General features: G+C 35.5%; 1 protein-coding gene across 10 annotated transcripts in view; it reads right to left on the reverse strand.

The window, feature by feature from the left end:
- Window positions 1-15,421, reverse strand: part of LOC121316125 (mitogen-activated protein kinase 10-like) — a 79,035-nt gene that overhangs the window by 12,867 nt on the left and 50,747 nt on the right. For 8 of the 10 annotated variants that reach the window (XM_041250949.1, XM_041250921.1, XM_041250939.1 and 5 more), the window contains 6 exons: window positions 15,260-15,318; window positions 13,530-13,668; window positions 12,443-12,608; window positions 11,636-11,707; window positions 3,116-3,298; window positions 1,704-1,828 (listed from right to left, as the gene is read on the reverse strand). In XM_041250949.1, the coding sequence (XP_041106883.1) occupies window positions 1,704-1,828; window positions 3,116-3,298; window positions 11,636-11,707; window positions 12,443-12,608; window positions 13,530-13,668; window positions 15,260-15,318 (744 nt within the window). Of the gene's footprint in view, window positions 1-1,703; window positions 1,829-3,115; window positions 3,299-7,520; window positions 7,593-11,635; window positions 11,708-12,442; window positions 12,609-13,529; window positions 13,669-15,259; window positions 15,319-15,421 lie in introns of all 10 variants that reach the window. The other 2 variants (XM_041250958.1, XM_041250930.1) reach the window with 1 other exon arrangement.

Raw genomic sequence — 15,421 nt, forward strand, 5'->3', positions numbered from 1 at the left:
GTGTGTGTGTGTGTATATATATATATATATGATATATATTATATATATAAGCTTCACATACGACGTGAATTTAGATCCAATGTATTGTCTTTGTACAATTTCAACAATGTTTCTCATTCTTCTTTACATAATAATTTATGTGAATTATAGATCAATTCAAGCACTATTCATCTTATTTCTATAATTTCCCCACATGTGTTTTTCTACTAATGATACTCATGTTTCATGTTATATATCATTCTAATCATTCCCCACAAGTTTACTAGACTTTTAAGTGACAGCCCTTAGTGGCTATCTCTTTCATGTTAACATTAATACCAATTCTACATTTATTCTCACACTGATGAAGGGAGAGCGTGTCCAAAATCTCTATTAGTACACCAATACTATTCAAACGCAAAATGTTTCACCTTGGTCTGTGACTGCATGTAACAATTCATATTGTTTGGAGGTGATTAATCCAATGTAACTGAATGTGTGTAATCTGTTGTGTTTCCCCTGTTTGTATGTGTGTAATCTGTTGTGTTTCCCCTGCTTGTATGTGTGTAACCTGTTGTGTTTCCCCTGCTTGTATGTGTGTAACCTGTTGTGTTTCTCCTGCTTGTATGTGTGTAATCTGTTGTGTTTCCCGTTTGTATGTGTGTAATCTGTTGTGTTTCTCCTGCTTGTATGTGTGTAATCTGTTGTGTTTCCCGTTTGTATGTGTGTAATCTGTTGTGTTTCTCCTGCTTCTATGTGTGTAATCTGTTGTGTTTCCCCTGCTTGCATGTGTGTAATCTGCTGTGTTTCCAATGCACACCCACTCCTTCCAGCTGCTGATTCCCTTGCTTAGGCCTGCCGCTGATCATTAATTGAGCACACAATGGTTTTGCACACCGAATCAGTTCTTACATTAGCATCAGGAGTCCATTCTGTTCATTCTCAAAAAAGTGCCCTTAAATGTGCAAAGGGGTCACAAACATGCAAACATGCATCTAGTAGGTACATACTGTAGTAAGAGCGCAATGAAGTGCACAACACAATGTGGAATTAATATGTGTTTCTAATATAAACATTTCAAATTTTCTGCATAAAAAAATAAAGGGTAGCTACAGTATAAAGTCACTGGATCTCCTTTCTCTGGTGCAGTGGAAAAAGGTAGGCACCAAACCACTGTGGGTATTAGGGTCTCTGTAGCTGTGTTTATCCACAATATCTGCATAAAGGGACCAAGTGACTTTATGGCTATACAGGACATTTCTAGACAGTGGTACAGTGCATCACCCTATAGAATTAACAAATGTTGCTTCATAAAGTCGAATGGAATCTACATACCGCTTTGTAGTTTTCCATATACTTAACACAAAACTAACAAAAATTGAAAAGTGTGACATTTTGAAATATAACATAAAATACTGTACTATTATTATGGCTTCTGGTAGACTTTTATGATATAATTTTGCGGTTTCTTTGATTACACGATGTTAAATAAAAGATGTAAATGATGTTCATATAGGTTTTTTTTTTTTTTTTAAATGATGCCTCAATCCTAAAATGCTAGGTGATGCAAAACATTTGGCCATAGCTGTATGTAATTTTAGGCACTATCAATAGTTTTATGACCATACCGGAAAATACCTTATTTAGCATCACAAGATACCATGTGGTAGGCAGAATCATCTGAAATCAGTTGCAGTGAATCAGCTATGAATCATCTTACTTACCGCCTCCACCTCAGCTGGATCATACCAGACATTAATGTAAGGGTGCTGTAAGGCTTCATCAACTGATATCCGTTTAGCAGGATCAATAATAAGCATCTTTGACAAAAGGTCTCTGGCCTGGCTGGCTGAAAACACAAATTAAAAATGTAATAAAGCGATTAGTGTCTTGAGAGAAAAATATGTCTTCTCAACAATACAGGCTTGCAGACGTTTCTCTAACTCTGCCTCTGACAGACTTTGACCTTGGTTTGAGCAATGTCTTGCGAATCCTAAACGCTAGCACTGAAAAACCTTTCTCATTCCATTCACATTCACAATTTTACCTGTCTACCCTACATATACTATGTATAAAGACAGAGAGAGCAGGCAGGGCTGGCAGAGCTGAACAGAGTGAGGAAGTCTGCTCAGAGCTGGCTCTAGGGATTCACCAGCAGATTTAGAGAACTTATCACTGGAGGAGCATAACCCAGGACCATTCAGCTGCAAACAACATAACATATTAGGTGCTTTTTAATATTTCAGTTACATTTGAAGCTATTACACTTAAAACAGAATTCTCTTCCATATATGTTGCCATTAAACATTTAAACTTATTATAAATTTATTCATTGCCAATGGTTTTTACCCCAGTTTTCTCCCCAGTTTTGGAATGCCCAATTATAATTTTAACCTGGTTCACTGCTGCATCCCCTCTGCGACTCGGGAAACGGAGGCTGAAACTCGCGTCCTCCGAAATGGGTTCCTGCCAATCCATCATTTTTCGCACTGCGGAGCCACAGCGAAGCCACCAGATCTATAGTGCCAGATCAGAATGGCTCCACTGCAGACCCACAGGCGCCCTATCAGCCACAGGGGTCGCTAACATAAGCAAAAATGTTAGTGTTCAAGTAAAAATTCAATTACACTTCTACTACTCCCCCTTGGCAACATCATTTTATCTGCAGAGTGTTTCTAACCTGAATGCAGGACATTACTATGAGTTTCGGTCACCAACAACAGAATCATATTATGTCTAGATCAACAGTTTGCTCTAGGGAAGCCTGAAACTGTAACAACTCACACTAAGTAACAATTCCCTTTACGGTATGTTTAAGATACTAGGAACATTTTAATGATCTAAGAGGGCAGACTAGTAGTTTCAGATGATACCAAAATAAACCCAGCAAGGGATAAAACTGCCGGAATAAATATTCTCACAATCCTAAAACCTTCTCTCACCACCCAGTATCTCACACATATATTCATACAATAATACTGGACGACGCCATGCTTTCTTCTTATTTTATTTTTCTTGGGTGGATGCCAAATGGTCCTTTATGGAAGTGTAGTTATTTAAGTGTAGTTATACATCCTCCAGATAGAACTGCTAGCTAGTTAGCAAATGGCCGTCCAAACAGGTTAATGGCCCTTACCTTTGAGTTTATTGTGTTCGGAGTCTGCCGGGAAGAGGCAGTCTGGGAATAGCTTAGGGAACGTGAGTCCAGCGTACTTGGGTCTATTCTCTACATAGTTGCGCACTGTCGGCTGCAGTTTCTTCATGAACTCTGGAAGCGGAGTGCCCAGCTGTTCAATGACCTTGTTCCACTGGTCAATGTCTGAGTTTGTCAAAGTTGAGGAAAATCTACCATGCAATAAAATATGTAATACCAAGCATGAAGTGAACCTCTGCAAGATGAGCTATCATACAACTTCTCAATACTGATTTTAATAATGATTTATTGTGTGTACTGTGTGTATGTTAACCTAATGCAATAAAGGGCTTCAGCCTCAGAGTATCTGGGAATGACTGCTGATACATTGATATGGTTTGTTAAACCCACATCTCCTTAAAACCTTGTGGAAATGTGCATCTTCAAATATTCACCCTAAGCTTTTTGAGTACTTATATAAACATACATATAGGTGTGTGTGTGTGTGTGTGTGTGTGTGTGTGTGTATATATATATATATATATATATATATATATATATATATATATATATATGGATGCACAATGAAAACACATCAATTGTTCACTGGGCACAAACATAATGTTATTTACCTTTTAAATAGTGAGCAGATAGGCTTGGTGAATGTTTGTATAATATTGTTTCTTGGGATAACAAAATATTGAGCTCATGTGAGTTCATAAAAACGCCAGGTGATCAGTGTTTGGTATTTGAGCTGAGTTAAAATTGCCAAAATGAGTTGATTAAGAATCTGCATAAACAGTCATTCGAAAAGACATGATTTTAATTAACGCAAGAACAGTGAAAGATACGACCATGCCCCGCTTGACTAATGAAGATCGCCTGGTTGCTTTCGGCATGATTGAAGGTGGCCTGTCTGTGAGAGAAGTTGACCGGAAAATAAGATGTTCTGCTTCAACAATCAGCAGATTAGTCCAGAGAAACTAGGAAACTGGCTCTGTGAGGGACAGGCCACGTCCTGGAAGGCAGAATGTCTCCACACCGGCCCAGGACCGTCACATCCAACTATCCATCTGCATAATCATGTTCAGACAGCAGAGGCTACAGCACGAGGAATTCCAGCAAGAAATAACCCACACATCAGCAGAATGACTGTAGCTCGCCGTCTGCATGAATGCTCAGAGGCCGTTCAGGGGTAACATGTTGACAGCTGAGAGACGAAATCACTGTCTTCTGTGAGCCAAAGAGCATCTGAGGTGGCAGCAGAGAGAGAGTGGTGGAGGACAGACCTGACGGAAGACAGACAACGTGTGTGGATACGTCGTGATGAGCGTTATTGTAACTGTTGCATTGTTCAAGCCAACCAGCGGGGGGGTGAAAGTGTGATGTGGGGAGAAATTTCCTTTTAACACAAGAAAACCTTTGGTGCAGATTGAGGGCAACCTTACTGTTCAGTGATACATTGACAAAGTCCTTGAGGCAACAATTTTTCCATTCCTGCAAGCCAATCCGGAAGTGCCGATTTTCCAGCAAGGCAATGCAAGACCACACAGTGCTAGGATTACAATTGCACGACTTCAAGAAAACAATGTCGAGATCTTGCCATGGCCAGCTTTTTCTACTAACCTGAGTCCACTAGAAAATCGGTGGGACCAAATCGCTAATGCCATCTACAGAAGACAACCACGACTAGCCAACCTTCAGCAGCTGGCTGCAGCTGCACAGGAAGAGTGGCGGAACATCCCACAGCGTCTATTTCAGAGTCTGATCAGATCTATGCCTCAGCGCTGCCAGGAATGTGTTAATGCTCAGGGAGGTCATACCCGATACTAACTTTATAATGTTTCCAAAGTATAACTACTAGCAGCTTTTTCTCTAAAAACAAAACTGAATATACGTTTCATACTGAAAACTTCTCATGATTCTTTGATCTATATTTTTCACATTTTCTGTGATTTTGAGGAAATTTTTGATTAAATCCATTAGACCCGAGTGTTGTGTTTCTTTTGTGCATCAGTACATATATATAGGAGTAAATGCTTGTTACACTACACTGGTAGGTTATCGTCAATATCTGACTAATGACAAGATTTTATCCGATTCACAGAAGTAAGCTAGTCTGATATTGATGTAACTTTGGAAAAATGCAATATAAAATGTTAGAAATTACAGTGCACAGTATGTATCAATTAACAACAGGACTGCTCTACAGTTACAATATCAAAATTTACAGCAAAAACAGCCACATTTGGCTTCCAATCCATATTTTTTTTTGTACAGGATATACTATATTGCCTAGATGCATACATTGGAGAGTGCCTTTAAATGGCTACAGTTTGAACATGAATAATAAAAAAAAAGCATATCCAGTATACAATCCTTTCCCAGTCCATGCATGAGGTCTTATGGTAAAATAAAAATTTGTATTTTATTGGTTACAATTTATGAAACTGAACAAAGCCAGTCAAAATGATAGCAGACTAAAGCTTCAATCCATGGAACAAACAGATGAACTAGTTCAGATCAACATGTCACTGACAAAAAGCAATGACGAGATAAAAAGGTAAAAAGAAAAGAAAAATCAGAATGGAAAAAAATGAGTACTGTTAAAAGACTGAAAGCCAACTAAAAGCTAGTCATGGATGCAGAGCAAAAGGGCGCTTACATGAATTAGCAGGCTCTCATTTCAGAAGCTCCAGTTTCAGGATTGTGATGGTTTGGAATGGAAATGTCTCAACTGATGCTTTTGCTAATAACCTTTATGTGTTTTTCATCCAAGTCTAACACCTTAACGGTGACATCGGGATTAAGCTAAAATCCTTTTTAGCAGAAAAGACAATCCCTGTACAACACCCCCAAATCCAGACTGCCACTCCACTAATAAATAGAGGTGGCAGTCTAGCTGTAAGCATGTAAGTTTAAAAATGTAAGAATTTAAATACAATATTACATATATGGCACTTCTATGTGGACTATTTAGTTTTGTGGGTCAGGATCATCAGATATACATTGCAAGTGGTTAAAAAAAAAAGTAGGGCAGAGGTGAATGTGAAAGAAATGGGGAGAACATATATTAGAATGGTGCAGTCAATGGAGAATATAATGGTATTTCAGTGTGGTGCAGCACTTATGAGGATGGGAGCAGAAAATCCAGTTTAATGCAGGTCATTTTTCTGTATCATTGCATTGGAACTGCAGGGAATGTGCTGTCAAGCGTTAATAAAATTAAGGTATTTTTTCTTTCCCTGTCTCAGTTTAATATAGCAGCTGAGCCACTGTAGGACCTCTGCGCAAGTCACCTCAATATCTGATGTTATGCCTGACTCCGCCCTAGCCTAGCAGCAAATATACACTGGAACCTGCTGTATGGAAATGAGATGAGGCAACTCTGCAGATCACATCCTGCATATCTGCAGGGGATTTTATTCAGTCAGAAATCTTTTTATTATTATTATTATTCCTGACCAGGTGCGTTGCTGAAGCTTAACTAGCCCATGGCAATATAAATTCAGGACTCACCTGAAATGCTAACTTGATTTTAGAATCTAATTTGGATCCATCATTCAGCCTGCAGTCTACGTTGTTCTTAATAATTTTAAAAATATATAGTTTTAGTTCATTATCTTACTGTATTTCATCCTCTAAAGTTGAGGATTCATTAGCTTCATTAGCTTCTTCATTAGATGTGTCTGCTAAGCCTGCTAAGATCTATTTGTAACACCTCATCCCTTTGTGTTAAAAATGCAAATTAAGGTTATTTGCCCTACTGTGAAGCTCTCCATTATTAAACTGTAGCTAGCTCACAAAATCTATTCCACAGAAGACAGACATGGGTATTTACTGCAAAGAGCCTTGTATTTATGTACACTGCTAAGAAAGATACCCTTCTTTCTTTATGGGTTATTTATAACTTGGATGTCATTTTAATTGTTGCCCTATATGTTAAATGTGCTGTAAAAATATAACAGTCTTCTATGATGAGTCAGTATAGCTACTGTATGCTGTGTGAACAAGGTCCTTGTTTCTGTTCTCTGACAATGGTGTTGTAAACTCATAAAATGACTTAGTGGTCAATTTGATCAATCTATATCCTGCAGGGATATTCAACAGTTGTACTTTATTAGAGCATTTTACAGCACTGAGAAATCACCCCGGATTGAATCAATCTATCTGTGGTTATCTCAAGACTACATCTAAAATGAGGTGGTTGATGGAATCCAGGGTCATACCCCAGTGCTGTAAAATTCTCAATAAAATGTGCTTGTCCTGATAGAACATAGTGTGATACAATTCCCTTAGCAATATTAGCTATAATTAACTATAGTATACATCAGATTTACATGAGGCTATTTAAAAAAGCAATAAACCAGTGTAAAAAGTTGGAATCACAGGCTGCAAAGAAGGATACGATCAGTGCCAGGGAACAACACAGTACCTCTAATCATTTCACCAAAGATGCACCCCACTGACCACATATCAACTGAAACCAAAATAAAATAAAAGGTAAAGGGCATGCAAATCAGAGAAAAAAAACTAAGACTATAACATGTAAAAGGTCTATGCATAAACATTTGTCTTAAACATTCAATTTCCCCCTAGAAATGCATTCAAACGTAACCTTTCTATAACCATCTTGTTATCAGCAAATGTTATATTACTGGCATTTACCATTTCTATTTACAGGTAAAGTATATATATATATATATATATATATATATATATATATATATATATATATATATATATATATATATATATATATATATATATAACACACACACACACACACATATGACATTTACTCTATCAGACTATGATCATTTAACAATACACTACACAACTGTAGATATCATGCAGGGAATGAGACACATTGGGTCCCCTTTGAATAGGCCTGTCTACAGCAGCTATTCTGTGGAATACCACATACGGGCATCACATCCTGCCATACGTTGTGTAATCTTGTCTTCTTTTCTTTTGGTGGTGATAGTCCTTATCAGTGGCATGGTATACATGAGGCATAAAAAATAAGTTTCTTATGATATCACCATGCTTTGATGATGCTATCATGACAAGGCATTTGTAAGATAAAATATTAGAAAGGGATGGGTAAATCTACTTAACATGTATATTTCAAATTAATGTTTTACTTTTGTATTATTCATTTATGTAATGTCTTAATTTAAGATAGTCACAATTTAATATAATCTTGTCTTTAGGCAATATTCATAATTATCATATGAATGAGTATATTTAATGTGTAGGATACTATATTATATTGTGGCTTAAATACATTAAAAAACTTAGTCTGCTGTAAACTCTATCCTGCAATTGAATGCACATTTTCTCATCTTTCCCAGGCATCTAAAACTTTTTTAAATACAGCACATCAAAGCATGCATTTAATCAATAGGGCTTTAACTGCATATTTTGGAATACTGCTACTTTGATGTGACAAACCAATTACACTGCCTTACATAAGTTTACACAAATACTTGTTACCGCTTTAGAAAAAAGTATAATTCGGATAAAAAACTAACAATAATCCTTATCTCTGATTCCTCTTTAAGAAACACAAATCCACAAAGTACTATAGCACAGAGTTGTATAGATTTAAATATTAAAGTGTATCTTCTGGGCTTCTTGAGTCTCCTAAGACAGTGTTATTAATTACAATGAATACTGCATGTCTAAATTAAGAGAGACATAACACACCAAAACTCTCTATATAGAATTATATAAATACATATAGCTTATAATATGCCTTACATATTATTAAATAATGTAACACGGCTATTGCTGAAAGAACTGTTTATACAGTAACAGCTACAGTATTAGAACTGCATACATAAATCTACTGAGAAAAGACACACATGGTTTGTTGTAGCTGTCAAGTAGTTTTTTTAAAATTAGAAATCTGATGAATTTCAAGACAACAGCAATGTGTTGAGAAAATATCAAATAATGAAGCCAACACAATCTCCAGATTTCCAGCGATGTTTTACAAACTAAAGGGATGGTCTGTGGCTCTCTGAAGCCTTTTCACTTGGGTTGCAGCTGCCCTCTGCTGCTGAAAGCACTTCAGCTATCAGCAGGCATTACTGGTTAATTACACAATAATATTCCAACTGCAGAGTCGCATTATCAAGACAAATCAAGCATATGAAATCACAGCCTGTGTGCAAATAATGAATTACATTTACCACCTAAGGTATTAGAAATAAGCAGTTACATGACATGCACATCATTAAAAAAATCTAAACGTTCAATTCTCCTATGTACAGAGGTTAAAATAGTATGCACATAATCCTATTGAAATTGCAGTTAGTCAATTTAGGTATTTTAACTTGCTGCTTAAACCACACTAAGTTAAAGTACAACTCAATTAAATACTGTATGCTGTGTAAAGCTGTGGTCCTCTTGATTTCAAGAGGTTAATGGGCCTCTTTTTTAGGTCTTTAATAAAGACACGCATCATGTGTGCACTGTGATATCTCTAGAGACATGGGTCTTTTGACCACATGGTTTCCTTTTTAACAAGAAGGTATATAATGTGATTAATCTAATAGTATGTCAATCACAGCTGTCACAAGAAAGAAATCTTCCCTCATCTCTGTAATGACAGCTGCTCTCATTATTCTTCCGCATATCGTTTTTATATTCCTGCCGTAGCCACAGACTACAGCGTTAATAAAATAAACTGTATCCCAGTTCAAAAGGCAGAAGATGCTTTCATACCACTTCATCTCATTAGTAGGGAACGTCAGAACCCCCATGTGGTGTATTCATTTTCCTTTTACATGTTTTTTTACCATCTTTTCTTCTCTGATGTTGATAACACAGTTGAATTATATAAATGCTAGGATCCTAAAAAATACCATCATGTGCAATGTCAAACTCTGTTATTCTTAAAATATTTTTTTTTTTATCAACTGTTTAAATAAACAACATGCAATATAAACAAACTTTGTCAGCAACCTAATAAATAATTATGAATGGAGGACAGAAACAAGTTAATAGTTTGTTAGCAAAAAAAAAAACACATAGTTACGTGAATATGAATATAATAAATAATAACCATATACTGCAGTACATTGCAAAGGGTTAGTATTAATGGAATAGTTATGGAACACTAATATTTGTGGTCAGGATGATTCAAAAGTGTTTCATTATACAGAGGTACCTGGCAGGTATATACAGGCAGATGCACAATACACATTTATCTTTGAAGTGCTACAAAAAAATATGGGAACAAAATGTGGTGTCCACTCAATATGATATTGTGACACTGTTGATTTCCCTGGTAACCCTAATGCTATAACAGGTTCCTCAGTATTAGAATCTTTTATCTTGAAGATATTTTTCAGCTTGGGGAAAAAATATTTATCTCAGCGGTACTGTATGAAGACGCATTTGATCAAGCCTCCACATCATTACAGTTATTCTATCCATCCACTACGCATTGATGGAATGCGGCCAAAGTGTTTTTTTTCCACAAATTATATTCCCCAAGGTTATAACTAGTGTGGTCTGAATTGATCAAAGAAACAATCTATATTCCAGTTGCAATTTGTAATTATAAAAACTTTTTTTTACATTATGTTAATGTATAATTGTATTAAATTTGGCAAACAATAGGGACTCATAGGAGGCTGCGTGGTCCATTAGTTAAAGAAACAGGCTTGTAACCAGCAGATCCCCAGTTCAAATCTCAGCTCAGCCACTAACTCCTTGTGTGACCCTGAGCAAGTCACTTAACCTCCTTGTGCTCCATCTTTCAGTTGAGATGTTGTTTTAAGTGACTTTGCAGCTGATGCATGTTCATACACCCTAGGCTGGCATCTTGTAAAGCGCTTTGTGATGGCTGTCCACTATGAAAGGCACTATATAAAAATTATTATTATTAATAATAATAATCGCAAGCCCTTTTATAACTGTTACGTTTGAAATGTGTAATACTATAATTATTAACTAATTGTTGAAATGATCGTTGCGTAAAAAGAAATGGTTCTGATTGTTCCTATTGTGATTTTGCTAACGAATCAACAGTTTTCTGTGGATTCATTGTACAAACTGTGTTTGTTAATCAACAATATATCGGCCCTGCCCTCCCCTTCTCATCAAAGCCACATAGCCACTTTTAGTTAGAAGATTCATAGAATTATCAATCAAAACATTAAAGGGATCAACGGGTGATGTCACAGAAATATTTTAATAAATGCTAAACGTTTTTTGATGGTACCTAATCTTGAATTTCCGATGCATACAAATAAGGTACAAAGTAATGTAAGGGTGAAAACAGATCACAAAAATACCAAGTGTTCACATAGTGTGCAGTTCCTATTTGCTTATCAAATGTTTGCACATTCTTCCCCATGCATTACTTTGATGTGCAGATTATTTCATGGACAGCCATATTCAGGAATCGTGACTATCAGGGGAAAAAAAAATTTAGCCTTTACTTTTTTATTTTTAACATGAAGGGCACCACACCAGATTTAGCTGTTACATACAGCACAAGGATACAGTCCCTTCCTGGAAAGAGGATTTTGTGCCGAACCATTTCTCCCATAATGCACCCAACAGACCATATATCAACTGTAGGTACAGAAACAGGTAAAGTTGCAAGGAAAAAATGAGACGTTAGAGTAAACAGATATTGCTGACAAGGAGAACACGAAGAATGGTTGGGAAACAGCAGTTGTTATAAAAGAGAAATAGTATTAGTAGAAACAGAAAAGTACACAGATAACCACTATCCCACCAAGGCAATAAGTAACAAATAATGCCTCAAGGGCAATGCTATGAGATGGAAAGCCCATACTATTGCTGACCCCAAGGTTATATGTCAACTTTGTCAATTATAATAATGTTCCCATAGGTTCACCTATATGCTACAAAGGTCAGTGTCTTCCATCATTTACAGTAAGGAACAGTAAATATTACTTTGATACAGGTCAGCATTCTGCAATCCCTCATTCCAACGGAGCTTCTGACATAAGATAATAATCCATCATGTGATCAAATCCAAGCAATTTAAAGGAAACATAATAAAGCCTGTTCCACATCACTTGACCAGAATGCATATATTTTTTATTTTGTATTTAAAATAGATTTAAATTAAATGTATAATGTGCCTTCTTGTGAGAGTCATATTATGCTGAACAGACTAAATAAATAAGTGCTATATATAGCCTTGTATTTAAACTACAGGGTATATAGCAACATGCAAATGTAATAAATGATTCACATATAAAGTTAGTTTACAATGTTTAACTTGGATACTGTATATATTTATGCAAACTAGTACACATAGTTCAAATTAAGTCCTACCATTTTCTTTGTATCCCATTCCCAGAATGACTTCAGGTGCCCTGTAATAGCGAGTCACCACATATGGAGTCATCATGAAGCTTGTGCCTGCAGTTCTTGCCAGTCCAAAGTCAAGGATTTTAAGCGTACAATCTGACTTCACCACAATATTGCTTGGTTTCAGGTCCTTTATAGACATTAGAAACACAATTCACATTTAGCTCTATTAGAATCAGGGCATTTATTGACATAATATTGTTTCTGTTTTAGAACTGAAGATCTAAAGTAAGGTTGTGCATATGTGTTTATATCTGTAAAGTGAATAAGCAATGGGCTAAAACAGTTCTCAAGCACAAATCTCTGACTGTGTAAATACAGCCGTATTAAAAAGAAACTTGTAATAACAACAGTAATGAATAATAAATAAATATTAATTAAACCTTTACAGAAGGGACTTATACTGTATTTGCAAATAAGAGCCCACAATACTGCAGCATAGGTATTCAATCTGGCATTGGGCTTCCTCATCATTAGATTGCACAGAACTGAGAGGGCATTCCAATACTCAAGATAAATATGTACTTTAGGCTGTGAAAAGGTTGCTTATTTGCCTAAATAGTAATGCAATTTGTAATTTCAAGCTAGACAGTTAGGGACTTTCACTTTTTCGTCACATGTTAAAAGGCTTACATTTAAGATACTTTCAGGGTGTATTTTTCTTGTTAGCATTGATATACCATGTCATTAAAACACATGCATACAGTGCTGTTTAAAAATAAATATTTGGCTGTCAAGCAGTGTAGTAAATTTGGTTACCTTCAGGTAAGCAGTAACGATAGAGCAGTAATAGGGACTAACACATTGTCAGATCTTAACAAATAGGGAACATTTACAGAAGCACAATACTGAAGAAAGCTGTATACACTCTTGCCTCAAATGATCCTTGTTTTTGACCCTACAAATAGTAAATCATAAAGACCTTGTACTGTACATGTTCCACTGATATTTATGGAGCAAAGTCACAATGTTGATATCAGCACTGGGTACTAGACATATTTTTTACATAAGTTAAACTGGGTAATGTGGGTTTTCTCTCAGACACACTCACCCTGTGGATAATGCCTGCTGAGTGAAGGTGTTTGATGCCACACAGCATCTGGTAGAGTAAGTAGGACATCCTCTCATGGTCAAGCTCCATCTGAATCACTTGACAAAGGTTGGCATCCATCAGCTCCATTACCAGGTAACTGTCATAAACCACAACACAAACAGGTATGTTTTACTGTTTTATACCTTTGCAGGGTTGCTAAGCAACTTGTTTCACTACATTTATAGAATCCACGAGGAACAATCGTAAAGAAAAAACGTATTCTGAGAATTTGTGATAGAAAAGCTCTATTTGAACTTGAAACTGATATATAAATAATCTATTTTGAAGCAAGGTCTGGTAGAACTTAATACTAAATGTCTACGATCACGTCAGCTGCATTTTTATTACAGACATATTGATTTGCACTTGATTAAATTCATGCCTGTAAGGACTGAATTAAACCCAGGTCAAATACAACTCAATAACTCTGGAACAAAAGGGCAAAAAACACAAAAGCAAACACTGAATAAAAAAACGACCATCAAATAATTACAGACAAAATATTTAGGTACATTTTCAGAGATCAAATATATAAAAAATATATTTACAGCCTGGCAGCCACAGTGCACTAGGTTAGACTGTTTGCATGTAAAATAGTAAAGAAAACCCAATTCCAATTCAAAATGTGATGTAATGAATCAGAAATTATTGCAATTTTAAACCATGTATGAATTAATTGTACTGTATATAGCAGTCATTTTCTACTACAGTATATTAAATGATGAACTACCCATGCTTAATATCCTAATGGTCTCATGGATCTATTACTTCAGTTTAAGTGGTTCTCAGCTCATTCAGAGTTATACAGAAAATTGTTAAATCAATGTGTTCACATATAACTTTAACTGATTTTATACTGATAAATAATGTTCTTTATAAACTGCTATTCTCTCAGTTTTCATGATAAATATTCTTTATAAACTGCTATTCACTCAGTTTTCATGATATTGTTTACAAACTGCTATTCTCTCAGTTTTCATGATAAATATTGTTTATAAACTGCTATTCTCTCAGTTTTCATGATAAATATTCTTTATAAACTGCTATTCACTCAGTTTTCATGATATTTCACTTTTAATGGAGTGATAAGAAAAAAAACAAATAAGCAGGTATAAGCTAATCTTATCAAATAACTGATTTTAAATTTGTTCACGATTATACAATTCAAATCAACATAGTTTTAATAAGGAGACGTGCCAATTATACTATTTTTTAGTTGATAAAAAATGTCAAACTTATAATTGCTAGGCATATACTGCTACAACTTTAAGACAAACAAAATTATGTGAGCATTGTAACATTTAAAGGACAATAAATAAAGTATTATATTAAATACTGTGCCCCCCCCAAATAAAAACAAAACAGTTTATCCTGCACCAACACAACTCTTTCCTGGCTACCATTTCAATATTGTTGGTCTACTATCTAATCATGTGTTTGGCAGGGTTCCTAGCAACTTAAAATCACTCTTTTGAGAGAACACATCAAAATACATTTTCAGAGCTTCTTAACATTCCACTCTGTCAGTGTTCAAACAACATTGTCCCTATAGGTTACTGTCAATGTAGATTTTCCCAGGAAAGTTCTACCTGCTTAGATTCATTTTCCAGCAGCTTTAGCATTTTAAAACCAAAATGTTTTTTACACTTTTTTTTTATATATATTGTGCAAAACTGTCTTTTACTTACACATCCTGGAACTCTTCTAAAGATTTCTGTGATGTAAAAACATTTAATAAGCTGATTATCTGAAAAAGAAAAAAGCAAAGACATTCTTGGTCAGATAAAATTGATCTTCATATCCTATAAAGCTACAAAACTGCTAACATGATTACAAATGCATAAAATGTT

Source organism: Polyodon spathula, chromosome 1 (assembly GCF_017654505.1).
Source record: "Polyodon spathula isolate WHYD16114869_AA chromosome 1, ASM1765450v1, whole genome shotgun sequence".
Classification (NCBI taxonomy): Eukaryota; Metazoa; Chordata; class Actinopteri; order Acipenseriformes; family Polyodontidae; genus Polyodon; species Polyodon spathula.